Source organism: Drosophila suzukii, chromosome X, assembly GCF_043229965.1.
Source record: "Drosophila suzukii chromosome X, CBGP_Dsuzu_IsoJpt1.0, whole genome shotgun sequence".
NCBI lineage: Eukaryota > Metazoa > Arthropoda > Insecta > Diptera > Drosophilidae > Drosophila > Drosophila suzukii.
In genome coordinates this window covers 13,428,121-13,453,585 of record NC_092084.1, presented here as the reverse complement: position 1 = coordinate 13,453,585, position 25,465 = coordinate 13,428,121, and the positions used below count along the sequence as shown (strand labels likewise).

Below are 25,465 nucleotides of genomic sequence, written 5' to 3'. Positions count from 1 at the left end.
TAACACTCACACACGCGCTTACTGATTTGCCGCACAGAAATAAAGGCGCAAAAAAGTGGAAAGTGAAATACCAGAGCTCGCACAAATTTTAGAGTTAAATTCAGGTCAGGGTTGCCAGGCGCCCGCGACGACGACGATGATGATGATGATGATGATGATGATGATGATGATGATGATGATGATGGTGGCAATGATGCCAGAGCAGCCACAGAAGTAGCAGCAACAACAATGTGGGCAGACACACACACACACTCGCACGCGGAGAAAGTAAAAGAGAAAGCCCGAGAGAAAGGGAGAGCAATTTAGTTCAAAGGCACAAAAAGTGCAACCAAAAAATATTCCGAGGATGGGGAAAAAAACAAATAAAAACCAGAAGGAACAACAAAATTAAAAAATAATTAAATATGAATGCCGAACATTAAGCTTTTAGCTTCAATCTTTAATAATAAATGCCAGCCAGTGAACCAACCAAAGGCAATTAAATATTTAAAATCTTTTAAATAAATCAGAACCGCACAAGAGGTAAAAAATGTATTTTAAAACGGAACGGAACAGAGTTGACAGATGGAAAAAAAAGGGAAAGGCACTTGCTTAAAATTCAGTCAACTGCAATGGATTTATTGTAGCCAGAATTTTTAAGTAATCATTGTAAAAATAAATGAAAGTCTTTCGTGAACTAAAGTTTGGAGTTTAGGTGGCCTTGTTTGTCAATATCTAGATAATTTAATAATTCATTAACTAAAGAATACACTTTATTTGGCTATAAATACTTTCAAAGTGAACCTAACATAAAAAATAATCGGAAATCATTTTGATTATACACCAAAAAACCAGTTCAGGTAATAATATCTGGATTTAATAGTATTGCAGATTTATAAATGAGTTATTTATAATGACTTATCCCAAATCATATTGATATTTTACCAAACATTATTAAATAATTTTCTTTAATTCAACTGAAATCACTTAAATCACACTGCTGTAAATACAGATTTTTCCGTATATTATGATAATTGAAATGTTCCAACATATTTGTATCATTATACATCCATTGAAGTTTATATTCCCTGTTCTGAATCGAATCAATAATTTGCATATTTTTATAGGATTTTGTTTATTTTTTCCGATTGCTGCCATATCTCTGTCGTCTCACATTTGTCTGATGTCTGTCAAATGCAGCCCTTATTTCTTGCATGTTTGTGCATGCACGTTTTTCATACACTGAAACAAGATTATTAGTTGGCAACATATTTTCATCATTGATTAGTGTGAATTTCATGTTTATTTGTTTTAACAAACACTTGTATGCTATAAAGTTCTCAAAATAATTTGTTATTGCATGTTTTGCCATGTATTATATATTTTATATTACTTTTTGCCACACTTAATGGCGTACTTTCTGTTGCATCTTGCATTTTTGCATACTTTCTGGCAAGTCAACTTGAACAGATTTACTGTCAATGGCCCAAAGCAATGCGAAACCCAGCTCATATCTAAGCGCCTGCCACGCCCCCTCGCCGCCACCGCCCTTGCCGCAGGGCAGAAGAAGAAGAGTAAGAGGAAAAGAGAGAGAAGAACCCTTCAAAGCTTTTTGGCTGCTGTTTGTTTGAAGTTTCTTTTTTTTTGAGCGCCTTTTAAGTGGCAACTACTTTGCACCTCTCGGTGGTTCACACGCACACCTGCCACGCCCCCTTAACCCCAACAGATCCCCCCTTTCACCCCCCACAACCGACGCCCATTCATATTCATGTCTGACTGTCTGTGGTGCCATCTCGCTCTAGTCAAGTGTTTTGGCCTTGAGTCGGTTCTTTTTTTGCCAATTTCACCTTTTTTCTCCTTTTTTTTGCACCTTGGCACACATGTTACACCTAAGAGGGCCACCAAGCAGCGCACACACTGCGTATACGCAATTTATGTAATCAAAGCCATGGGGGCGCACACAAAAATGCATAAAAATTAAAATAAATAAATAATGCTGGAGAAATTCACAAAAGTTGAGGGCGAAAAGTTAAAGGGAAAGTATAATAAGGTTGGTTAGAATGTATGCAATTTTAAAACATGCATCTATTTGAAAAAGTTTATAGTTATCTAATCGAAATTCTAAATTTCATGGGATAGAATTTTATGAATTTTTTAGATTTATTTATTTAGGATTAACTCTTCTTTGTGTTAAATAAAAAAAAATCACAAAGAAAATAGAGAAATATTAAGAATATATACGAATCATAAATATAAATAAATAAGGCAAAGTAGATTTATCAAATTCTCTTGTCGACCGGCATTTTGCAATTATTTGCAGGCCGAATTGCAAACAAATTTATATAAATTATGGTAAAAGGAGGCGGAAGGGCCCACGATTTATGGTATAAAATTTAATTTTGCGGCTTTTTAATCAACAGAAATCAAATGCAGGGCAACATTGTGTTCAACTTATGATTTATAAAGCCCGCACATAATTTTTTCGACCCTTATTTACTTTTAACCCTAGGTTGTATCTTTAACTTGAGAAAATGGGGGAAAACACAAAATAAAAAATGAACTTAAAAAATGTAAACTCCACTACATGCTCTTTAAATTATTAAACAGTATATGTTATAATAAGAAAATCTTTTTGTTTAATTTAACACTGAAAGAAAACATATATAAGTGAGGAATGGAATTTAAAAAAATTAAAATATTTCAATTACACTAGCAATTTTTTTTGTTTAACACTGAAAGAAAAATAATACAAGTAATTAATTATAAAATGGATGACATTTTCAAGCCGATGAAAATAGAAAGTAAAGTAAAAGAAGTGCCTATATGTCACGGGGGCAGACTGCGGGTTAATGTGCGTGTGGGGTGGCTCCGGAAAACGTTGCTCATGGGGTTAAGGGGGGTGTTTGCCCGGTTTCGGGGGTTTTGGGGGTTTTGAGGGTTAAAGGGGCCTGGGAAATCGGGTGCTGCGGTGGCGCCCAAATTGATGCATGTGCAGCAGCACGTTCCGGCAATGCCACTAAATCCCCTCTAGGACAACAGGCGACAGGCGAAAGCCACAAAAAGGGGCGTGGCAGCGGGCAGGGGCGGCCAGGAGGGGGGAGGGGGTTTTATTTGAAAAAGCAGCATCGATATGTTATTTGCATGTGTCCAAAAGCAGGGGTTTTTCGGGGGGGTTCTGGGGCGCCACCCAAGCAAATCCCGTGGCAACTTTTTGCCACGCGAAAACTTTCTCAGGCAAGTTTATGCATGAATAAAGTGAAAAGCTGCAGGCAAACACATGCAGAGTGCAAAAATTGTAACTTAAAGTTAAAGTTGGAAAGGATCTGGGAATTTCAGATAACCTATATTTATTTAAAAATCAAAAACTGATCTTTAACCTGCTCAAGTTCTAGAATTAATCAAAAAATTTCATTTATTATTTTAGTTAAGTTTTATAGGGGTATTAAAATCAAGAATAATGTATATGAATGCTTTGCACTTATGTGGATAATGTTACTAAATTTATAATATTTTTTTACAGTGCACGCACTCAGACTCATACTCTTATGCACACGCAGAAACAGTTGCCACAGCGAAATAACAGAAAAAAGTCATTTCGTGTTCTGCTCACATGCGCATAATCCGGCGAAAAGTTGCATTTTATTTAGTGCAGACAAGACATGACAACATATGTTGGCCTACTTCAAATTCGCATTAGGCAGCTTGAAGCCGCCGCAGACCGGAAGCCATTGGATTTTTTAAATTATCTATAAAAACAATGGAGTTGTGCAATAAATTGCTATTATTATGAACTATGATAGAATATCGGAGTTAAAAGGCTTTATAAATACTTTAAAATACATGGACACCTTCCAAAATACTTTATTAGTTGAACAAACACTCTTTACATAGAAACAATTTTTAATAACTTGTTTTACAGAGAACAAATGCCATATAAATTTAAAATTCGCAGGCCATTTCTTAATATTTAAAGGTACATATTTACATAAACTAAAAGTAAATATTTACAATTTAAACATTTAGATCTCATTCATTTTTACAATTTTTCATCTTTACAAATAAATACCTTTGCATATTTTGGTTACTTTAAAATATGATTTAAATATTTAAATCACTGTTGCCAAAAGTTTAAAACTTAAGGTACAGGGAGGAATCGGCCATAGTTGCTAAGACTTTCGGCCGGTCTAAATTATTGTGATTTAAATATATCTTACATACTAAAATTAATTACTGGTTTGTAATTCAATATAATGTAGGAAACATTTAAAAAGTACAGTAAATCAATAAATAACATTTAGGCAATTTATTTTTTCAGTCATGAAATAACATTTATGTGGTACACTTATTTTTTCGATCAGGTCAGCTTATCATATTGTTTTCCATATTTTTATGGAATGTATGAGATCAGTTCTTATATCTACTTTTTCTTGTGGATGCGCATATGCCGCTGCAGAGATCTTTTCTCCTTATACGAAACCGAGCACAAGGAACAGGTGAAGGGTTTTTCGTCGGAGTGTCGCAGCATGTGACTCAGAAGACTCGATTTCCAAAGGAAATCCCGCGCGCATTGGGGACACTTAAAGGGTTTTTCCCCGCTGTGGATGCGAGCGTGCACATTGAGCACGGACTTGGTGGCAAAGGTTTTCGAGCACACAGTGCACTGGTAGGGCTTCTTGCCCGAATAGTTCCGGATGTGCGACTGCAGATCGTAGTCCTTGGCAAAGGTCTTCGGGCAGTGGGTGCACTTGAAGGGACGGACGCCCATGTACGTTTGAATGTGCCGCTGCAGGCAGGTCTTCTTCCGATAGCTATTCGAGCAGTGGGTACACTTGAATGGCCTTTCGCCCGTGTGGATGCTGTGATGCTCCTTGAGATACCTGGCCGACTTGAATCTCTTCGAGCAGCTCACACACTCGTAGGGCTTCTCCTCGGTGTGCACAACGATGTGGTCCTTGAGGGCGGACATGCGACCAAATTGTTTTGGGCACTGCGGACATGTGTACTTGCGGGTGTTTTCCTCTCTGCTGGTATCCTCCTGGCCTGTCTCAGTGTCCTCCGGGACATACTCCTCCATATGCTCGCTCTTAACTTGGTAATCCATTCCGTAGTCTTCCTCTTCCGAAGGATCCTCTTCAACTGGCTCGTTCTTGACTTGAAAGTGGGGTATATCAACTGATGTCTCTTCTAGGAACTCCTCTAGCAACTCCTCATCGCTGTCCTCTACATTCAGTTGGTACTGGAATTGCTCTGGTTTTAAAGACCCTTCTTGAGAAACTTCTACCATGTTGTGTGCTATCTCAGCTGGGTATGGGAATAGCTCATCTGTTGAAGCCTCTTTGATCCATGGATGATCTATCATAGTATCTTCAATCTTCACTTTTGAAGGTCCTTCTATTGTCGCTTCTTTAATCACCTTTGGTGACCCTTCTTCTGGCCAATCTCCGCCAGCTTCCTGCCTCTTATCCTGGCAATATAACCGTGTGGTTCCCGGTCTATCCAACACTATGGAGACATGCTCCTCCAACGAATTCCCCTTTAGAAACTGGTGACTCCTCTCGAACTTTCTTATGGTATCATAAGCACTTTTGGCCTCCTCTAGGCAGGGTTTACATATGGTCTCGGGCAGGGAATCCCCCCTAGAAACTTGACATCGTATGCAGTGGGATATCATTTCCGCAATATTCACATCCAAATAGTTAGGATCATAATCGAATATGTTAACCATTCCATCTGATCTGCCCAGGCAGGTTCGACATCTCTTCAGCTTTGCCCTGGAATAAAAAGGTTAAAACTTTAGTTCTTAGCAGGTTGTCAGCTATACTTTCTTACATTCTTTTATTCTTATTAAACTAAATCATTTCAAGGACTAAATATCAAATATTTGTTTTTGTTTACGTCGATATTGCATCAAGCACCCTGTTAAACCCTGGTGAGGAGTGTGTCTTTGCTAATATATAATATTGCAAATGGTCACACTGCTGTTCTAGCAAAGATAACAACCTGTCATTTTAGCGGGACCATTTGTGGAAATTTTTTTAGTATGTTTACGTATATACCAACATAATACTTAAAAAATACCTGGAATATACCAGAAACTGTTCAGGTGGTTGTCACTGCTAAGCCAGCAAATACACCCACCTATACTTTCAGTGTGACCATCGAACGATTTCCTCTTGGTATTTTTCCGAGTGCCGGACGGCATAATTTATCGATAATTTCGCGTCGGATCGGCGTCGCGTTGAATGTTTGCGAAAAATTGTCGGAAAATTGAGGAAAATATGCAATTTCCCAGTGCCAAGTAGTGAGGGCCACCGTAGAGCAGTGAAAACCAGCACAAATAACCGTGGTTCTACCGCATAGCCGGCTTTTCAAGCGTTGGCCACAAACAAATCGAAAGAAAAAAAAAACCTCTTTCCCCCTTTTACCTTTGTGTGTGTGGGTGTGTGTGTGTGTTTGCCGTGCGTCCCGTGTGCGTGTGCCTGAGCCAGTGCCTGTGTGTGTGTGTACGAGCGAGCGAGCGCGTGTGTGTATGTAAAGAAAACGCCGCACACTGCGAAAATTTTCCTTTCCCAACGGTCGAGAATAACCGCTAAAATTGTGGAAAAACAGGAGAAAACCCCGAAGCGGAAGAAGAAGACTGCAGCCAGTAAAATGTCTGCAGTTTATTCGCCGCAACCGCCGCAGCAGCAGCAGCCGCAACAGCAGCAGCAACTGCAGCAGCAGCCTCCCCCGCCACAACAACAACAGCAGCAGCAGCAACAACAATTGCAACAACCGCCACCCAATTCCGCGCCCAATCAACAGCCACCCGGATCCGGAGTTGGACCCGGCGGAGGAGGAGGTGTAGGCGGGGTCGGAATGGGCGGACCCGGCGGTGGCGGCGTCGGTGTCCTGCCCATGAGCATGCAGCAGCAGCAGCAACGTCCGCCCATGGGCGTGCCCGGATCACCGGGCAGCATCATCTCCGGCGGCGGTCTAATGGTCACCCCACCGTCCACACCACGCGGCGGCCAATCCAATCTCCAGGGCATCGGCGGCGTCGGTGGCGGAGGAGTCGGCGTCGGCGGTGGTGGTGGCCTGCCGCCGCAAGTCAACTCGGCGCAGATACAAAAGATGCTCGACGAGAACTGCGGCCTCATTCAGACGATCCAGGACTTCCAGAGCATGGGCAAGGCGCAGGAGTGCATGTCCTACCACGTCGCCCTGCATCGCAACCTGGTCTACCTCGCCCAGCTGGCCGATCCCGCCATGAACATCTCACAAATACTGCCGGTGGGTTGAGCTATCCTATTTCACCACCTTTAGGGTGTTTACGTTTACTCACCATCAGTCATACTCATCTAATTAATGTTTTTCCTTCTTCCTCCGCAGCCGCCGCACATTCTCCAGACGCAGGCGATGCAGCAGGGTGGTCAGCAGACCCCGCCGACTGGACCGCACGGAATGTTGGGCGGTCCGCCGCAGCAACAGCAGCCTGGACAGGGTCCAGTGCCTGGTCAACCGGGCCAGGGTCCGCCGCAAATGGGCATGCAGCAGCACGGCGGCGATCCCCAGGGACCTCCTGTCCAGATGCAGCCCTACGGCGCCCAGCAGCAACAGCAGCCGCAGCCACATCCTGGCCTGCCGCCGGGTGCCCAACAGCAATCTCAGCAACAGCAGCAGCAGCAACAACAACAGCAGGCAGCTGCGGCGGCGGCAGCAGCAGCAGCGGCAGCGGCCGCAGCAGCCGGCCAACAGCAGGGCCCCCAGGTCAGCCAGGCGGGTCCGCAGTCCCAGCAGCAGCAGCATCCCATCTATCGCAATGCCCAGGGCCAGGGCCAACCGGGAGCCGGCCAAGGACCTGGTCAGGGTCAGGGACCGGGTCAGTCCGTCATCAACCCGAATGCAGCGCCCAGTAAGTGTAATGTAGCCAAGCGGAGTCAAGATGTATTGGTTAATCTAGTATAGTTTATACAGTTGTTTAAAGCTTGTTTTGTTTCCAATATTCCTATGGCATGTTCTGTCCCTTGCTCTCTCTAATTTCAACCTTGTTCCGCCTTGCAGATCAACAGCGTCCCAACAATGGACCCCTCCCTGGACCCCAGAATCCCCAGCAGCAGCAACCACAGCCCGGTGGCCAACAGCCGCCCAACCAGCAGCAGCAGGGCGGTCCCGGTGGGCCAGGACCACAGCCCGGAGCCGGAGGACCCGGCGTACCGCCGCCACAGGGTCCGTATCGCGTCAGCTATCAGCAGCAACAGCAGCAGCACGGCCACTATCCCGGCTATCCGCCGCAGCCGCAGACGCAGTACCAGCCGCAGGGCGCCTATCCCTACGGACCGCCAACCCAGGGTTACGGCCCACCACCTCCTGGGCCACCAAATGCAGCCCAGGGTGGCTACCATCACGGTCCAGCCGGTGCGGCGACGGGAGCCAGTGGACATGGTTATCAGCCGAACGCCGGCGCCGGCCAAGGACCACCGCCGGGCGCATATCCTCCACCACCGGGCAGCCAGCAGGTTCCTCCGGTGCCGGGACAGCAGCAACCGCCGCCGGGACCACCGCCACCCGGACAACCGCCGACCGGTGGACAGCAACCGCCACCGGGTCCGCCGCAGAGTCAATACGGTCCGCCGCCGCCGCAGAATTCCGCTGGAGGACCGCCCCCTATGGGCTATGCGGGCTATCCCCCAAATCCCGGACAGTATGGCCAGGCGGGAGCTGGAGGAGGGCCACCACCGAGTGGCTATTGGCCACCGCCGCCGCCCACGAGCAGCGGTCAGAGTCCCTATCAGGCCTATCAGCAGCAGCAGGCGGCCGGTGGCGGAGGAGCGGGTGCTCCGCCGGGCAGTAGCTATCCGGGCGGACCACCGACAAGCGGGGCAGCGCCGCCGCCACCGCCGGGAGGAGCGTACAGCACCACGGCGCCGAGTCAGACGCCACCGCCCCAAGGAGGCGGCGGAGCAGGCGGAGGCAATACCAATCCCAATGGACCCAACGCACAGCAATCGACGCCGCCGCCGCAAGGAGGAGCTGGTGGTGGAGGAGGGCCCAGTGGACCTGGTGGCGCTGGCCAGCAATATGCGGGACCACCGCAGCAACAGCAGCAACAACAACAGCCGCCGGGCGTGGTGGTTTCCGGTGTGGCTCCGCTGCCAACGCAAGTGCAACCCACATACTCGACGCCGGGCAACTACAATCAACAACCTGGTGGACCGCCGCCGCCCAATCAGCAGCAGCAGCAGCAACAACAGCAGCAGCAACAGGCACCCCCATCGGCCGGAGGATCGGCGGGCGGCGGAGGAGCACCGAATGCCCAGGGCCAGGGCAGCCAACAACCGCCGCCGAATGGAGCCACACCGCCGATGCCACCAAATCAATACCAACCGGCGCCGGGAGCACCACAAGGTCCGTACGGGGGACCACCACCACCACAGGCCTACGGACCACCGCCGCCGGGAAGCGCATATCCCGGACACGCCTACCATCAACCACCCCAGGCCGGTGGCTATGCACAATATCCGCCCACGCAGGGCTACCAGGGCTATAGGCCCGCCGGGGCACAGATGCCGCCACCAGGAGCACCGCAAGGGCCACCACCCACCGGCGCATACGGTTACTACAGCCAACAACCGCCTCAATGAGGAAGGGATAGCCTATTACCGCCGCTGCCACCTGGCTGTCTCCACAACAAGTAATTCTCCACTGGGATTCGCTGGTTGAAGCTGGTGAGGATTCACAGGTTGACCCCCAGCAGATGCCTTGCAATCCCGAGAGGATTGAACCAGTTGGAGGAGGTTGTGCAGCGGGAGTAATAGCTTAACACGATGAAGAGGAAGAGGAGTAAGAGGAGCGGGAAACGGGCAGACGAAAAAGATTGAGATAAACTAGGCATATGATTAAGAATTGTATCAGAAGTGGAGCAAGAGGACGACTACGATTAGAGCTAAGAGTAGAAGCCGCAAAAGATGATGATGTAGAGGTAGGATTACGAATAGGGGAAAGAGAGGAGTAAGCATAAGACTAAAAGAAGTAAGAACGCAGAAGTTTAGATGAAGAACCGAGGTGAAAATTCAGGATTCCCAATCAAAAGCGGCAATACCCTCTAATTTTCATAGAGTTGACAAGCTATCAAAAACAAAACTGGCGTAGAAGTTTCGGTGATACAAAGCAGATGGATAAGACACACTCGACAAAGTAGCACAAAAGCATAGAAGCAAGAAAGCAACCCGAAACAGTAGATCTAGATTCTAGAACAAGAAGAACACGAAGTGTAGTCCGTCGATAGGGAAGCGACTTAGAATTAAGTAAGCAGATTAAAATGCGCAAGCGAACAAGAAACAGTGTCCTAGGCCCAAAAAACCAGACAAAATGGGTGGGTCGATTTCTTAGGATCAGAAAACAAACAAAATTCCGGGCTCGGTGGTTAAGGTGCCGGTTTCCATGTATTCTAAAGCGCTGAAAGCGAATCCGAAACAAAACTAAAAGGAAACCCAAAAACTTTGTGTTTTGATCCGTCAAAGGATATGTGTAGTCCCTAGAGAAGAGCTACTGGTTCTAGAACGTAAACACTTTAAGGGTTTTCATAGAATTACCCAAGTTTCTATTACTTATAATGGTCAGCAGACTCCACCGTCATTTCTAGGAATTTCCAGTCTTCTAATCCTCAGCAATCGACCCATCCTATTATACATAATTAAGTCTCTCTCTTAAGTAGGTTCCGCTCCTCTTTAAAAAACGATTATGCTAAACGATTTATACATATATATATAAATATACTTAAGATTCATGACGATGAAGCAACAGAATAGTGCATGTTTTAATATAAATACCCGCTACCTATTTAAACTATTTTTTTTTTACCTTTGTAGATGTCTGTTTTTAAAGTTCATGCATTTTTTTTGTGTAGCAATTTAACATTAATTATCCTTGGTCCCCGTCTTCTTCCAATAGTTTTTGCAGTAAAAGATTGTAATTTGTAAAATCCACATATATTTATACTATAAGCTTACATTTACTATTTAAAGTAAAACTAAAAACTATAAATAGCAAGAGGAAATCATGAATAAACACATAAATTAATACGAAAAGCGAGAATATTCTATACAGAAATGATGAAAAGCCTAATGAAAATGAATCAGAATTGGTAAACGTTTGTAAATCATTGGAAATTTAACCAACAGTGAGCATTCTACATACAGATCACGTTATAACAATGTCAATAATCCGAAAGAAATTCTTGAATATTATAATTAGCTCGGAACTATTTAAAATGTAAACTGAAATACTTTATATGTAAGTACTGTTAACAATTATTACAATTCTTTGCTTGCACTTTAGATTTCCAAATTGATATATAAATTATTTATTAAATAAAGAAATTAATTAACGTTAGTTAAAATGTAACCTAAGAGACGGAAATTGATTTGGAAAACGTTTTCGGAGCTCCCTAGCAATGTAAAATTTAAATAGATATTTCCAAAAGTTCCACTAGACATATAGAATCTTTCTCGCTCTATCCGAGAGCCTGGCTATTTCTGCGCTGCTCTAATCCGATCTGATATAATCCGATTCAAAATACCGATTACTTCATGATCCACATCGAGACAACATTTAGATATATGTACATCAAATAGCATTTAGAAATTTCTATTTTCGAAATGCAAAATAAAAACGAAATCGAAAAAGTTATAAAAACCACCATTGTCTTTTTATTTAAATGCCTGCTCATTTATTTACACAATCGAACATGGATGGATATAGTATTACTTAAATCATCGAGTCAAAAATTGCACTTTGCTATGGCTTATGGCTAGATGTGAAATATTTACACTATTGCTAGGTAATAAATGAAATCAAAAGTAATGTGGGAGAAGTTTGGAGTCAAAGAGAGCTGGTCACCGTGTTCGTTAGGCTCTTGATCACTTAAAATAGATCCCGGTGTATTTACAATATCTGTTTATAAGTTACAAAAAAAAGAAGATAAATAAATTCGATTTACATTTTGCTCATTTATGGAAAACAATTTGGATTCTATGAAAATTAAATTTTGTATTTAAGAGTTAAAACGCAAAAAACGTATTGTTCCTAGTCTAAAGTGCTTCCTGACTTACTTACTGACTTATTGCCAACGAACCTGCTAAATTATAACTAATAACTCTCTAATTTCTACATAGTTCGAGGTAAAGCTCAATCCACATATTTGTACAGAAGAAATCTCATCGCGGAGGACCAGTGGTCAGCTCCGGCTCGCTCCCTGGGGCGCCACATCGCGCTGGGACTCGTGCGCCTCGGTGAGTCCGTAGCAATGCTTGGCCGCCGCATCGCGGTACTTGTTCTCGTGCTCCACGGAGTGCGAGTTGGTCCGGCACTTGACCAGGCACAGCTCAAAGTGATCCGCAACGCTGGCGAAGATGTACTTGGGCGTGTTGGGCGCCCGCAGGACGCGCTCTAGCAGCGGCTGCTGGCCGGGATGGAGGCAGCAGGAGACGCAGTACTCGTACACGCCGCAGCAGTGGGTGCTGGTGTTGCAGGTGCGGCAGCTGTAGTACCCAATGCCGGGCAGCTCCAGGTTGCAGCAGCCGCTGGCTAGCACCTCCTGGCGCCGACACACGAATCCGCGCTCGTCGGCCAGCAGCCGGCGACCCTGGACAGAGTTCCGGCAGCGTGCCTCGGGATCGTTGCGTGTGCGATTGACCTGCTCCTCGGGGGCCAGGAGCTGCTGCGTCCAGAGCAGCGGACGTGTGCGCTGCACCACATACTCGTCGTTGTGCAGGCCGGCGAAGGAGTTCTGCGGGGTCAAAGGTAACGCAATTAGCCACTGTGTTACATCAGAGTGGGTTTAGATTCGGGGTAAGCTTATAAGGATCGGTAATCCCTCAATCCGCCCCCTGGAGCATCCGGATTACTCACCCGATCCACGAGGTGTCCGAATCCGTAGACCAGCAGCAGCACCCCCAGCACGATGTACACAATCCGACGTCTCAGCAGGCGGGACAGGGCGGCTGGCCACATCCTGGCCACAACCTAGCGCTCCATCACAGCCACCGCCTGCTGGAATCCTTCCGAGAAGCGGGCATGACTCTGGATGTGGTCCTTTGGGGCAAATGCGCCTGGAGCATTGGATGCACCTTCTCCTGGGCTGGTTCCCTATCCTCTCTCTCTTAATCCCTGTAGTCTACAAATCCAATTCAGTTGCCAGTTTTCTTTCGAAAGTGGATTTGTTAAATTTGATTGGACTAATCGAATTTCCCTTGTTTATGAGGAATGTTTTTAAGGGAACTTCTGATGTCCAATAAAACAGCTGACTGTCTGACTTTTCCTGACTTTTTTTAATATGGTTTTAAGAAAATTTAGATCTTTATCCATCTATTGAGAACTAATTTAATAAATAAAATCAATGCTAAAAGCAATAGAAGTTTAAAAAACAAATTGCTTAATATTTGTAAATTTCAGTCAGCTGTTTTAGAGCCAGTGTTGCTCGTCAAAGAAAATCGATTATTTCATATCGAAAATGTTATTGTTTTCAAATTATGACTTTTTCTCAATAAATTATGTTTATTGTTTTTACTTTATAATGCATTTATTTACATACGGTTTGCTTAAGTTATTTTATAATATATATAAATTTATTAAACTCGAAATTAATAACATACTTATGGAAAACAAAAGAACGCATTTTAGATTCACTAAAGAGCTAATTTTATTATTTTGTATAAACAATTGTTTATTTACATAAAACCGGCTTAAAGTTTAAAAGTGTATGCCAACTGGTAATTAGAGCGCAAAAGATGTTTAATTTTACTTTCGACTAACAGTGGTAGATTTTAAATTTTATGTGTTAACTGTGTTTTTTAGAGGATGTTTATAATTCTGTTAATATTTTCGTTGGGACAATGATTATGTGTTTGATGTTTATATGAAAGTGCGAGTTGTTTGGAAAGTAAGCACGGTATTAGGTGAGTAGGGCTGGGGATCATCTTGAGAATAAGAGTTCTGGGTATAATCATACAAATAGAATTGACATTGGTCATTAAATCTCATAATAATTTGTTTATACAACCAAGTTTATTAGTTCTGTGTACAATCAAACTTCTTCCAGTTTTCGGCAAAGGACTTGACCTTTCCGATGGGGTTTGTCTCCTTCCGTGGCTTGCGCCAGGCATTCGGATTCAGCTCCAGCATGCCGCCAAGGATTTCCTGAAATTAAGAAGCCGAGTCAGTTTAGATTTGGTTTACATCACACAATGCTAGCGTCGTCGACGAACCTGGGCAAAGTTGGCCGGAAAGCGGTCCTCATCCTCGATGACGTGCGCAAAGCCCGAGTCCATGCCAAAGTGCACCCACACATAGGGCAGTCCCTTGGGAATGGCGGCCCGCAGGGACTTCTGGCGCAGCGAGACCAGCTGCTTGTTGATGCACCACTCCTGCTCCGACTCCTCGATGGCCTTCTTAAAGTAAAACGGCGCCATCTCGCCCTGGCTGGCGGGAATAGGTATACAGTGCACGCTGAGATGCGGACGCCGGTGCAGCTTATTGGCGATCTCGTAGAAGACCACGTCTTGGCGACGGGCGGCGAACATGCGCGTCAGGGCCTTGCGGAAGTTGCTCATCTCCTCCCAGGCGTCTTCGTCCAGCTGCGTGCAGCAGGGGACATGCTGCAGGGTCGTCAGGATGCAGTGCCCGCTCTGGAGACCCATGTACCACGGCAGACTGAGATAGATCTTGTCGCCCAGGGACACCAGCAGCTGCTTGTCCAATTTGGCGGAATCAAAGCAGCGCTCACAGTTCTCCAGACTCGCAGCCAACTTCTCGTGCTCCCGTATGGCACTCTGCAGCTCCCGCTTCTCGGCATCCCCGGCAGAGATCTGTTTGCGCACCTTGTCGGCGAAGATGTCCTCCAGGTCATCGTTGGGATTCTTGTGCTTGGACACAATGTCGGCATACTGCAGGTTGGCCTCGGCGGCCGTGGCATGCTTCTCTCGCTCAAACTGGTGGGTAAATAGTGTTAGTAATTGGCCTTTGCTATTACAAGTTTAACTTACCATTTGCTTAATGTCGTAGCGGTCATCGTCGGCAAAGTACCTAACGCGATGGCCGTCCACGTGGGTGTCCACCTTCTTGCTGCCGCGTTTCTGTGCCCTCCTTCCGCCGTACAATTCGCTGGGGTCACCGGATCCGGACCCGGATTGCACCAGGGGACGCACGTTGCCGCTCTGATCCACCTTGGTGAGCAGCACATGCTCTGAGGAGGCCTTGGACTTGGCTGGCCTGGCATTGGCCTTCGGTACCGACTGGCCGGAGGCAATGAACTCGGCTCGCTCCTTGCGTGCTGTTTCCAGCTGGTGATTGAGTTCCGCTGCCAATTCCTTTTTCCCTTTGAGTTCCGCCTTAATGGCTTTGCCGGCCAGCTCATTGATCTGCTCGTCTGTGAGGCAAGAGGAAGTGGGCTTGAGCTGCTCCTCCTCCTTTTCCTGCGCCTCCTCCTCAGAGGTGGTGGCACTCCTTGTGCGAGATCGGCTCCTTCTTGGCGGACTGGGAGACTTGGCAGCGGGTTTTCGCCAGCCGCGCGAGGATCCCTGCCCGGAGCTGATGGAGCGCGGCTTGGACTGCTGGTCATCGTCGTCCTGCGGCTTCTGAAAGCCGGGCAGACCCGTGCCATTGCTCTTCCAGTAGGGATTAAGCTCACGGCCGCTCTTGGCCGGATCGTAGGCATCGATTTGTTGTGCCTTTTCGTTGGGCTTGGCCGGTTCCTTGCGGTCCCTAGAGAATGTCTTTAGCAGGAGCGCCTCGCTGGTCATCCAGGTGTCCCGCTGGACGGCCTCCTTCTCGGACACTTTGTCCGCCGCGGGAGGTGGTGGCGCCTCCACCCACTCGTCCTCGCTGGCGCTTGCCTTGCGGCTCTTCTTAGACTTCTTCTTGCGCCGCTTGCGCTCCTTTTCGTCCTCACTGGAGGAGGATGAGCTGGAGCTGGAGCTATCGCTGTCGCTGCTGCTGCTGTGGTTCTTCCTGCTCTTCTTGGAGGACTTGGACTTGGACCTGGACTTGTGCTTGGAACTCTTCTTCTTGGCCTTTTTGGCGGGCTTCTCCAGCTTCTTGGCCACCGCGGGGAGCATCCAGTCGCTCTCGCCGCGCAGCTCCTTCTGCCGTTCCCGCTGGCCACGGAGCTCCGCCCGATCCTTGGCCTGCTGGAGCATCTCGGCGCGGGCCTCCCGCAGCTCCTGCCGCGCCTTGTCCTTCTCCCTGCCACTTTCGAATTGTATGTAGCTCATCTTTGGATCTGTTTGCTCTTGTTTACCAATCAAAACATTGTTAATAGAGGTGGGTTTATTAGCGATATCAGTCATATCGGTTAGTTTCTTATCGATATAGGAATCTATTTAAATTACAAAATTCAAAATTTTACCAATTAATTTATTTCTTTTTCACTCTTATTGAACGTATTAATGTACTTTTATAAACACGCAAGTCTAAAAATATTTTTTTAAAACTGTATCAGACTATAAGACGCATCTGTTCTGTTTTTTCATAGCTTTATGTTTTGTATTTGGTGAGTGATCCAATCTCTGATCAAGTCATATACCTACTTATCTTTAAACTGTATTTTTATGGAATTTGTATGAAACTTAAGATCCTTGAATTGTAGAAATTCTATAATCATGGTAACGATTAAAAATAATCGTTGGCTGGAATGGAAACAGAAAAGATTTCCTTCATAAATACTTGTGCATCTTTATATTAGGCTTTGGGAATCACAGATTCCGGCTCAATCCTCATCTTCCTCCTCCGAGCTGCCCTCCTCCGTCTCAGCCTCTTCGGCCATCTGCTGTCGCACCTTCCGCCGAACGTTGGCGTCCTCGACCAGGTGCGCCGGCTGGATGTAGGTCTTGTTGGCACAGCCGAGCACCGGACACCGAATGCCGATGTTGTCCTTGATGATCAGCATCACCGAATCGCGGTCGTAGATGTGGCCGCACATCTTGTTCCGCACTGGGTTCTTCATCAGGGCCTTGGACCAGGGATCGTAGAGCGAGAAGATCTCGCCGCCGGTGTCCTCGATGATGAGGTCGTCGTCGTCAGCAGCACGGGCAGCACCATTGGCCTGGCCATTCTGCGTAGACCCCGGGGTCGCTGCCGACTCCACGGTGCGCTTGAAGTTCTTGAAGTCGGCTATGTTCTTGACATTGATCCGCTTCCTCTCCACCGCCTCGCTGCGCTCCTGCCAGATCCGCTCGAACTCCTCGATGGTGGCGCTCTCGCCTTGGGCCTTCTGCATCTCCTGGCTGAGTGACTGGTGCTTGCTCTTCAGCCGGATGAGCTTCTCCGCGTGCTCCACGCGCTGCTGGGCGCTTGCATCCAACAGTTTTTGGATCTCCCCGTCGTCACTGAACTCGGACATGGCTGTCGGGTAAAAAAAGCGCGTTTTGGAAGTGCTTTTTTCGGATCACATCAACACTCACCATCGGCCATTTCTTTGAAGAACTTGGTATTGTCCACAAATGTGGACAGTACGGCATCCACATGCTGATTGAATTCCATTTATTTTATAAACTATATTATTTTTGGAGTATTTCCGAATCTTAAAAAATTGGAGCGCAAATAGTTCGATAGGCAGGCTGAGCTAGCGATGGACAGTTTGAAAACTGTGAATCCGTGAATTACGACTTTACAAAAGTGATCACTAAACCAGTCACGTTTTTTTTCAAATTGCTTGCAAGCTTTATAACATTATTAATTGTAACTAACAACTTTTATTCTTTTATTTATGCACGTTTATCAGTCAAATTAAAAAATTAGGATAAGGGCCTAATCATCATTTCAACATATGTCAAGGACGTCCTAGTATCGTTATTCCAGTGATACCAACTAACTCCGCTGCCCGGAGCAAATCCACTTTTGTAGTAATTTCCATTGAGGAAACTGTAAGTAAAATGTTTTTAGATTAGGCAATCCTATTTTGTATGAAATTGAATATAGATATGTACCTATTACAACAAGCTGTAAACCACCAAACGCCCTTAAACAATTCAGCGCAATTATAAGTGTGTCGGTCACTATCCCGATCAAAAGTGCTGAACTTCATCTCATATAATATACTAGGGAATCTCTTTAGACTCGAGTTATGGAGTTAACGGGTGTAAACGCTATTGTGGAGTAATCGGGTTAATGGCTAACTCGATAGGTTACCCGATAGAGGGTAAAAACGTTTTTTATATTTCAAACATCGATGAAACGTCGGAGAACAGCAAATATCGATTGTTTTTGTTATCGGCCAAAGGTAATCTGGCCAAGTCAAATTAACAAGGTGGACAGACACAGACGCCGACGCCGAGCAGACGGACGAGCAGCGCCAACGCGACCCACCAGTTGCTCCAGCCGAAGCCGAACCATCCAACCAGTGCCAGCTGTGCGCCACCTCTTCCTCCCCCCGCTCCACGTGTCCAGGTGAAAGCGATATCCAAATCAGAATCCGACTCCAAGATGCGGACGCAGGGACTGCTCCTGGCGCTTCTGGCCATCCTGCCCACCATGGCTCTTGGACTGCTGGAGGGCCTATACTGCGGGAAGGACAACTGCTACGATGTGCTGGGGGTCACCAGGGAGTCGTCCAAGTCGGAGATCGGCAAGGCCTATCGCCAGCTGGCCAGGCGCTACCATCCGGATCTGCATCGCGGCGCCGAGGCTAAGGCGACGGCGGAGACGCAGTTCAAGCTGGTGGCCACCGCCTACGAGATCCTGCGCGACGAGGAATCGCGCACGGACTACGACTACATGCTGGACAATCCGGATGCGTACTATGCGCATTACTACCGCTACTACCGGCGACGCGTGGCGCCCAAGGTGGATGTGCGCGTGGTGATCGTCGTCGTGCTGACCATCGTCTCCGTGATCCAGTACTATTCCGGCTGGCAGCGCTACGACTCGGCCATCAAGTACTTCGCCACGGTGCCCAAGTACAGGAATCAGGCGCTGGACATTGCCCGCGACGAGATCCAGGAGCGGATCCAGAAGAAGGGCAAGAACCGGATGTCCAAGAACGATCAGCGCGAGGAGCTCGAGCGGATCATCAGGCGGGTGATCGAGGAGAAGATGGACGTGAAGGGCGGCTACGCGAAGCCGACGCTGTGGGATGTGCTGTGGGTGCAGCTGATCATCTGCCCTTACACGATACTGTCGTTCATCGTGTGGCATGCCCAGTGGTTCTGGCGCTACACGGTGATGAAGCAGCCGTACGGCCGGGAGCAGAAGCTGCACCTCATCCGCCGGCACCTGGGCATGGGCCAGCATCAGTTCGAGGCGCAGGAGGACAAGCTGATCGAGGAGTACCTGCATCTAGAGCTGTGGAAGCGTGACAATTTCGACGCCTGGAAGGCGGAACAGGACGAGGAGATGAAGAAGAAGCTGGCGGAGAATCCGCGGTACAAGGCCTACAGGCGCTACATGAAGAACCACGGACCCGGTCGCATAACCTTCGAGGATTAGCCGCCGGAGCGATGTTCAAGTTTTATTGTTCCATCTAAAGAAGAGTCTGTTGTTTGCGTGTGATCCTAATACCCCTTTCCCCCTTATGGACTAAATTTTGATATATTATATATATACATTTATATAGATATTTTTTGTACACCGACTAAAATATGAATTATGTTAATGCCCCGGTGTCCGCCGAAGGGCGAAACGTTGACCCCGCCGGAGTGATCCGCCAAAACCGGTTCAAGAACGTGGCCAAGTTCGGTTCCCCAGTCTCGTTGCCACAGTGGCCGCTGGCTAGCGTGGACGAGCCGCCCTAGAACAATTGCCCCTCCCCCCTCCCCCAATCCTACCTGGTCACAAAATTTCCAACTAACTTGACTAACACGAGTAATGTAATAAACTAGATAGAATTTAAACGACTCTCTTACTGGGTGTTCACTGTGCCCAGTTTGCACAGTTGTTCTGGGTAGCCGAAAATTCGATTTCGTGGCACATAACCACTCGGTCTTCTTTTCGCCCTAAACAGCATCTTTCCGCGCTTTTGTTTATACAGTTTGCTTAGAAACAATTTTGGTTTTTGCTCTTTCATTTTGATGGCGGGGTTGGGGGGATCGGAACTTATAGTTCAACTGAAGTACGTGCCCCAAAGAGAGGTGAAAAGAAAACAAGGTCTGGATTTTTGTCATAGCCTTCAAATAAGATTTGTTCGTTCTCTGAATTGCTAATTGTAGTTTTCCCAGTCCACCAGACTTTAAAGTAATATAAGTTTAGCAATTAAAATTACAAAATTTTACTTAAATATACCTAGTACGAAATAACCAATTTCTTTGTTAAAACTTCAAACTCCATAAAATAAATAACAAGTAAAACATACATAGTTGGAAAGCAAATTTTAAGTTCCTATTTTAAATTAATCAGGAATGGATTCCAATGTTCTCTTAATCGCATAAAATCCTTACCACATTGCATTAATAATACTTGTTTTTGAAACTGTGTATTCAAAGCTTAGATCCTAGACATCAATTACAAACTACATCCATCCATCGCCAATATACATAGTAATTTGGTTTATCTGAATATCTTTTCATTTTATTTACACCGATTTCTTAGAATTACGTTTCTAAATTTCGCGAACTAACAGCTACGGGGTGGGGATGTTTTGGGGGCCGTTGCATTAGGAGAACAGCCCCTTAGTAGAGTGAAGAACTGTCCAAGGGGTAATACTAGTCTATCATGTACTTGGATTCGTCGACAAACTCCTCGGAATCGAGCAGATCGCCAACGAGCTCCTTGACCGAGCGCACGCTCTGATAGCCATCGACGTCGCCGAAGTCCGGCTCCGGATACGGCTCATCATGCTGCAGCACCTCGTCCCGGTCGCCGTCCTCCTCCTCCTCCTCGGCATTATCCTCCTCATTGAACATGAAGTCATTCGCGACGATGCACTCCTCCAGGACCTTGGTCTGCTCCAGCACCACGGAGTCCAGTGAGAAGGCCTCGGGGATTGGCTTGCGCACCGGCTCTTTGCGCGCGTTCTCCTTCCGGACCGGCAGACGCAGGCTGCGAGAGGATCCCTCAGCGGTCGTTGATGAGCCCGATGTCTCGCCGCCTCCCGATCCGCGGTGTTGCTCCATGTGCGCCGACAGGTAGCTCTTCTTGGTGAACCCCTTGTCGCACTGCGTGCACTGGAACTGCTTCTTGCCGGTGTGCGTCCGCCGGTGGACGGACAGAACGTGGGCGTAGGCGAATCCCTTGTGGCACACCTCGCACACATATGGCCGCTCGCCGGTGTGGATCCGCTCGTGCTTCTTGCTGCTCCCAAAGTCCGAGAAACGCCGCTCGCAGTAGCGACAGCTGTATGGCTTCTGGCCCGTATGAACACGCATGTGGCGACGCAGCTCCACGTTCGAGATGAAGGCCTTCTGGCACACCTCGCAGGGATAGGGCCGCTCGTTGTTGTGCCGCCGCATGTGGGCATTGAGGGCGTGCTGGTACTTGTACGTGTTGCCGCACACATCGCAGATCTTCGGCGAGCGTTCGTACCGGCGCTTGGTCGTCGAGGCGGGCTTGTAATCCTCGTCCAGATCCGCCTCTGACACTCCATCCCGTCCATCCCGCTTGGCAATGGGCGAGACCCGACGGTAGGAGCGCTTTTTCTGCTGGCTGCTGGGCTGGGGTGGCGGCAAAGGCGGGCTGTCCGCCACGGACTCCTCCATTAGCGACGTCTCGATCTCGTACAGATGCTCCGGGGTGTTGTCATCATCCCAGGGATCGAGGCCCATCATCTTGGTATCATCCTCCAGCTGCTGCTCATTGGAGTCCTCATCCTCTGGCTGCTCCTTGATAGGATCCCGCTCCTGCAGATCGGTCAGGGACAGAACCATTGCTCCCTCGGGCAACAGCGACAGGGCGTCTGCATCCTCATCTTCCTCGACCACATCCTGGTAGTAGGAGGGCTCCGTGGCAGTGGTTATGGCACTGCTGACCGAGCTGGATGAGCCGGGGTCCATGTCCAGCCGCTTGATCTTCAGTGTGGCGGGCAGCCGCAGCTGGGCCTGAACCAGATCCATTTTAAGCTGCTCCTGCTGCTGGTCGTGGAGCAGCGGGGCGGGGACAGCGGTGGCGGTGGCGGCGGAGGAGGAGGAGGCGACAGCCGAGTGGAATAGCTTCTGGACGGCGGCGCACTTCTCGTGGAAGCGATAGGAGACGGACAACTCCAGGTGGCACTGCCTGCAGATCTTGTCCGGCCAGTTCTGCAGCTGCGCCGCGATGCCGGCCAGCTGGAAGCCGGTGCAGCAGCGGATCTTGTCCAGGATGAGCATGTGCGGCGACTCCGGGTCGTGGCCGTAGATCGAGCTCGACTCGGGCTCCTCCGCCAGGCAGATGAGGCACGCGACTCCCAGGTCCACCACCCGCGACTCCAGGTTGTTGGCCATTGCTCCGATCGCGATCGCGGGCTGTTGGATGTTCCCTGTTCCTCGGGCCAAAATTGGGCCACAAATCCACAAATCCGCGCAGAAAATAAAAACACTTCTGCTGCTGGCAGTGTGGCCAATTTGGCTATTTAAACACTAGAAATAGCGCTTTTCAATCGGCAAATGTCGATTGCTAACTGCTAGCGGTTAATATAGCTAGGTTTGGGCTTCGCCGGGCAGACAAATGCTGTGATAATAATAAGTTAGGGGGCCTATCAGATCAATTTGAATTCAGCTAACTAACTTTTAAAGTTATTTAAATCACAACAAATTTGATTTTACTACTCCAGCTTGTTTTGTTTACTGTTTCTGTTTTATCTTTTTTAAGACCCAAAGAGCTGGCCTAGCAGATACACCCACCTGCCATAGCGGATACAACCTCCCGCCATGGCGGATATTATACTATCCTGCAAATAAATACCATTAATTTTTTTTGTCACTTGTTCACGCTTGTTCGCATCTTGCATCTCCCTTTCTCACTGACACTTACGTTGGCTTACGTTCGTTTTGCTGACATTTACGTTGAGGCTATTACGCTTTTACGCTGAGGCTATCTCTTTTTCACTGACAGCTGACAGCTGTGAAAAAAAAGAAAAGAAGGTTCCAAAACCCCATACAGGCATAGGCGAAATCACCTGGGAGACCGGCTTCATTTAAATAACTATTCACGCGGAGAAGTAACTTTGTATATAAAAAAAAAATAATAACTATTCATTCATTTTGAACCCACCGTGTGCACTCAACTATGGATTGCAACCCGCTTTCGCAGTTCAGCGTGCAGCTTTTCGAGTTCTTCGCCAAGCCGGTGAATGGGAAGGCGGCCGGCGGTGCAGTGCGTCCATCGCGCTTGAGAAGATGCGGCGAGATCCTCCGCTATAATAACGAGGACCTGGCCGAGCAGGGCGACTTCAGTCTGGCGTCCATCTCGCGCTACTGGCTGAACTTTGCCAGCAAGCAGGGATGCGCACTGCGCCGCAACGCGGACTTCCTGCTGCCCGGCGAGGAGCAGCGCCAGGAGCTGATCAAGCAGTCCAAGGAGTGGATATTTCCGCTCGCCGAGATAACCGTGCTGCGCAAGGAGCGCTATGCCCTGCACTTCCAGCGCCGCCCGATCATCACCCATGTCCTTAAATCCGTGCTCACTCTGGCCGGGGACTACGGGCGTCCGCTGAAGACGGTTCAATCGCCCACCATGTGGGTGCAACTGCGCACCGATGGCCGAGCCACCACCGATGGAGAACAGGAGCTGCGCGACTATCGCCTGGAGCAGCTCTACAAGATCATGCTGCGCCTGGTCGACTACTCGGGCTGGCGTCTGGTGGAGCAGGAGGACCGCCAGGCGAGCACGCTCTGTGTGATCGTGGAGTCGCAGAAGTGCTGCCAGAGACCGCCCAACGATCATGTCTGCCTCGTCAGTGGCCCGGTTCTGGAGCCCGTGAAGAAGACCGCCACCGCAATGAGCGTAAAAGACTACTTGGAGTGAGTATTGTTAGCGTTAAACTAAAATGACAGGTCTCATCAAAACATACATGCCTAGGATGCCATGAATATTTTTTAATTAATAAATCATATGCCATAAATTATGACTACTCTTAAGCCCTTAAATGTATAAAACTAGATTTATCATAGAAAATTTGATTTTTTATTACTATAATAAGGTTTTATACTTTAAATATAACTAGAAGCAAACTGGCATAGGCAGATTTAAACTTCAGCTTACATACATTTGGGTTGAAATAGCATAATCCAACAATACAAAGTGTAGCCAATTAGCATCCTTTGTAATTTACCTTAAAACATACATTCTTTCACAAATTGATCTTTGTTTTAGGTAACTTATAATGTGATATATTTATATAAAAAACCTTATGGAAAGTACTTAAAACAAGTATATGTGTTAGTTTCAGATAACTTAAACATATTTCTGATATTTAAGAGAATACAAGCTATTTGATAAAACCTCGAGGGAGCTTTGTATCTCATTCCTGCTCGTGCTTACTTAAGTCTTCTTTTTCAATGCAGGCTGCGCTCCACACACATGCGTCTTATGGCGATGCACCGCAGTGGAATCCGTCCGGCGGGCGTGGACAACATCGATTCGTTGATGAAGCGCTTAGGGGAGGCGGCCGTGATCGTTGATCTCTTCGAGGTGCGCCACGCCACCGCTGCTATTGTTGTGCGCAATGGGGTGGGCAGCTCCAAGGGGGCTTCGTACGTCCTGTACAATTCGGCTCGACTGGAGACCCTGATGCGCACCTTTGCTAGCATGGTCAACGCTGGCGTATACGAGCCACTGCCACCGCTGGGGGAGATCGATCTCAGCATTCTGGAGGATGATGTAAGCGGATTGCTTTCTTTTGCCCCTCATTTATCTAATATTCTGTGTTAATCTGTGTTTCAGATGGACTGGCATTTGATCTACGGATACCTTTTAGCTTTCCCGGAGCTTCTCGAGTCCGTGTTGGACAACTTGCAGCAGGGCCAGTGCAGTGTCCATCTCCTGATACGCTACCTCGACAATCTGGCCAGCGCATTCAGTCGCTACTATCGCCACAAGAAGGTGCTCGTCCAGAAGCGCGACCAACTGATGCCGATAGTGTACGCCAGGATGTACCTCATCATGGCCGTGCGCCAGGTACTGAATACCGCTTTGTCATTGCTCGGCATAGAGCCGGTCGATTTTGTATAGAGATCTATTGAATAGACCCAATGTACAATCCACAAAAGAGGCTAATTATACGCGTAACCTGACGAATACCAAATACTGTCTAAACAGTAGCCGGTATAATTGTGATCTTTTTAATAATAATAACGATTTGATATTGATGTAACATTTGCATATGACTTAAATCTATATTTCTACCAGCCAAAACAGATCTCATCATAATCATAATTATAGGTTTATACTGGCTGCAAAAATCCCACTTTGTTACAAATCAAATGTCAAACTAAAGACTATCGAATTTATTTTAATAATAAAAACATAACTAATACACTTTGACTGTAAACCAAGTATTGAATTATCTTGTGAATGCATGTTTTTGATCAACGCAATTGAGGTT

General features: G+C 47.3%; 8 protein-coding genes across 8 annotated transcripts; 3 read left to right on the top strand and 5 right to left on the bottom strand.

Annotated features, from left to right (window-relative positions):
• Positions 1–4,261: 4,261 nt before the first annotated feature.
• LOC108018989 (zinc finger protein Paris-like) lies at positions 4,262–5,933 on the bottom strand. Its single transcript, XM_017086596.4, has 2 exons — positions 5,809–5,933; positions 4,262–5,750 (listed from the first exon to the last, which is right to left on the bottom strand). Coding segments are annotated over exons 1-2 (1,356 nt in total). The 5' UTR covers positions 5,811–5,933; the 3' UTR covers positions 4,262–4,396.
• Positions 5,934–6,165: 232 nt separating this feature from the next.
• Positions 6,166–11,914, top strand: LOC108018852 (uncharacterized). Its single transcript, XM_036820410.3, has 3 exons — positions 6,166–7,251; positions 7,351–7,873; positions 8,023–11,914. Exons 1-3 carry the CDS (start codon positions 6,631–6,633, stop codon positions 9,600–9,602), a joined length of 2,724 nt encoding a protein of 907 aa, XP_036676305.1. The 5' UTR covers positions 6,166–6,630; the 3' UTR covers positions 9,603–11,914.
• On the bottom strand, positions 11,662–13,428 carry LOC108018965 (SREBP regulating gene protein). Its single transcript, XM_017086567.4, has 2 exons — positions 12,871–13,428; positions 11,662–12,748 (listed from the first exon to the last, which is right to left on the bottom strand). The coding sequence occupies exons 1-2, from the start codon at positions 12,970–12,972 to the stop codon at positions 12,197–12,199; spliced, it is 654 nt and encodes a 217-aa protein (XP_016942056.1). The 5' UTR covers positions 12,973–13,428; the 3' UTR covers positions 11,662–12,196.
• Positions 13,429–13,990: 562 nt separating this feature from the next.
• Positions 13,991–16,270, bottom strand: LOC108018930 (CWF19-like protein 2 homolog). Its single transcript, XM_017086523.4, has 3 exons — positions 15,003–16,270; positions 14,226–14,948; positions 13,991–14,157 (listed from the first exon to the last, which is right to left on the bottom strand). The coding sequence occupies exons 1-3, from the start codon at positions 16,227–16,229 to the stop codon at positions 14,029–14,031; spliced, it is 2,079 nt and encodes a 692-aa protein (XP_016942012.2). The 5' UTR covers positions 16,230–16,270; the 3' UTR covers positions 13,991–14,028.
• A 203-nt stretch (positions 16,271–16,473) lies between these two features.
• cerv (cervantes) lies at positions 16,474–17,594 on the bottom strand. Its single transcript, XM_017086603.3, has 2 exons — positions 17,418–17,594; positions 16,474–17,358 (listed from the first exon to the last, which is right to left on the bottom strand). Exons 1-2 carry the CDS (start codon positions 17,494–17,496, stop codon positions 16,724–16,726), a joined length of 714 nt encoding a protein of 237 aa, XP_016942092.2. The 5' UTR covers positions 17,497–17,594; the 3' UTR covers positions 16,474–16,723.
• Positions 17,595–18,209: 615 nt separating this feature from the next.
• LOC108018927 (dnaJ homolog subfamily C member 25 homolog) lies at positions 18,210–19,844 on the top strand. The gene has a single exon (XM_017086520.4). It carries the CDS (start codon positions 18,439–18,441, stop codon positions 19,438–19,440), a length of 1,002 nt encoding a protein of 333 aa, XP_016942009.1. The 5' UTR covers positions 18,210–18,438; the 3' UTR covers positions 19,441–19,844.
• Positions 19,845–20,490: 646 nt separating this feature from the next.
• On the bottom strand, positions 20,491–22,492 carry LOC108018917 (uncharacterized). Its single transcript, XM_017086509.4, has one exon. It carries the CDS (start codon positions 22,362–22,364, stop codon positions 20,652–20,654), a length of 1,713 nt encoding a protein of 570 aa, XP_016941998.2. The 5' UTR covers positions 22,365–22,492; the 3' UTR covers positions 20,491–20,651.
• A 481-nt stretch (positions 22,493–22,973) lies between these two features.
• LOC108019152 (DALR anticodon-binding domain-containing protein 3) lies at positions 22,974–25,411 on the top strand. The gene is made up of 3 exons (XM_017086902.4): positions 22,974–23,882; positions 24,426–24,741; positions 24,805–25,411. The coding sequence occupies exons 1-3, from the start codon at positions 23,149–23,151 to the stop codon at positions 25,090–25,092; spliced, it is 1,338 nt and encodes a 445-aa protein (XP_016942391.2). The 5' UTR covers positions 22,974–23,148; the 3' UTR covers positions 25,093–25,411.
• The last annotated feature ends 54 nt before the right edge of the window (positions 25,412–25,465 follow it).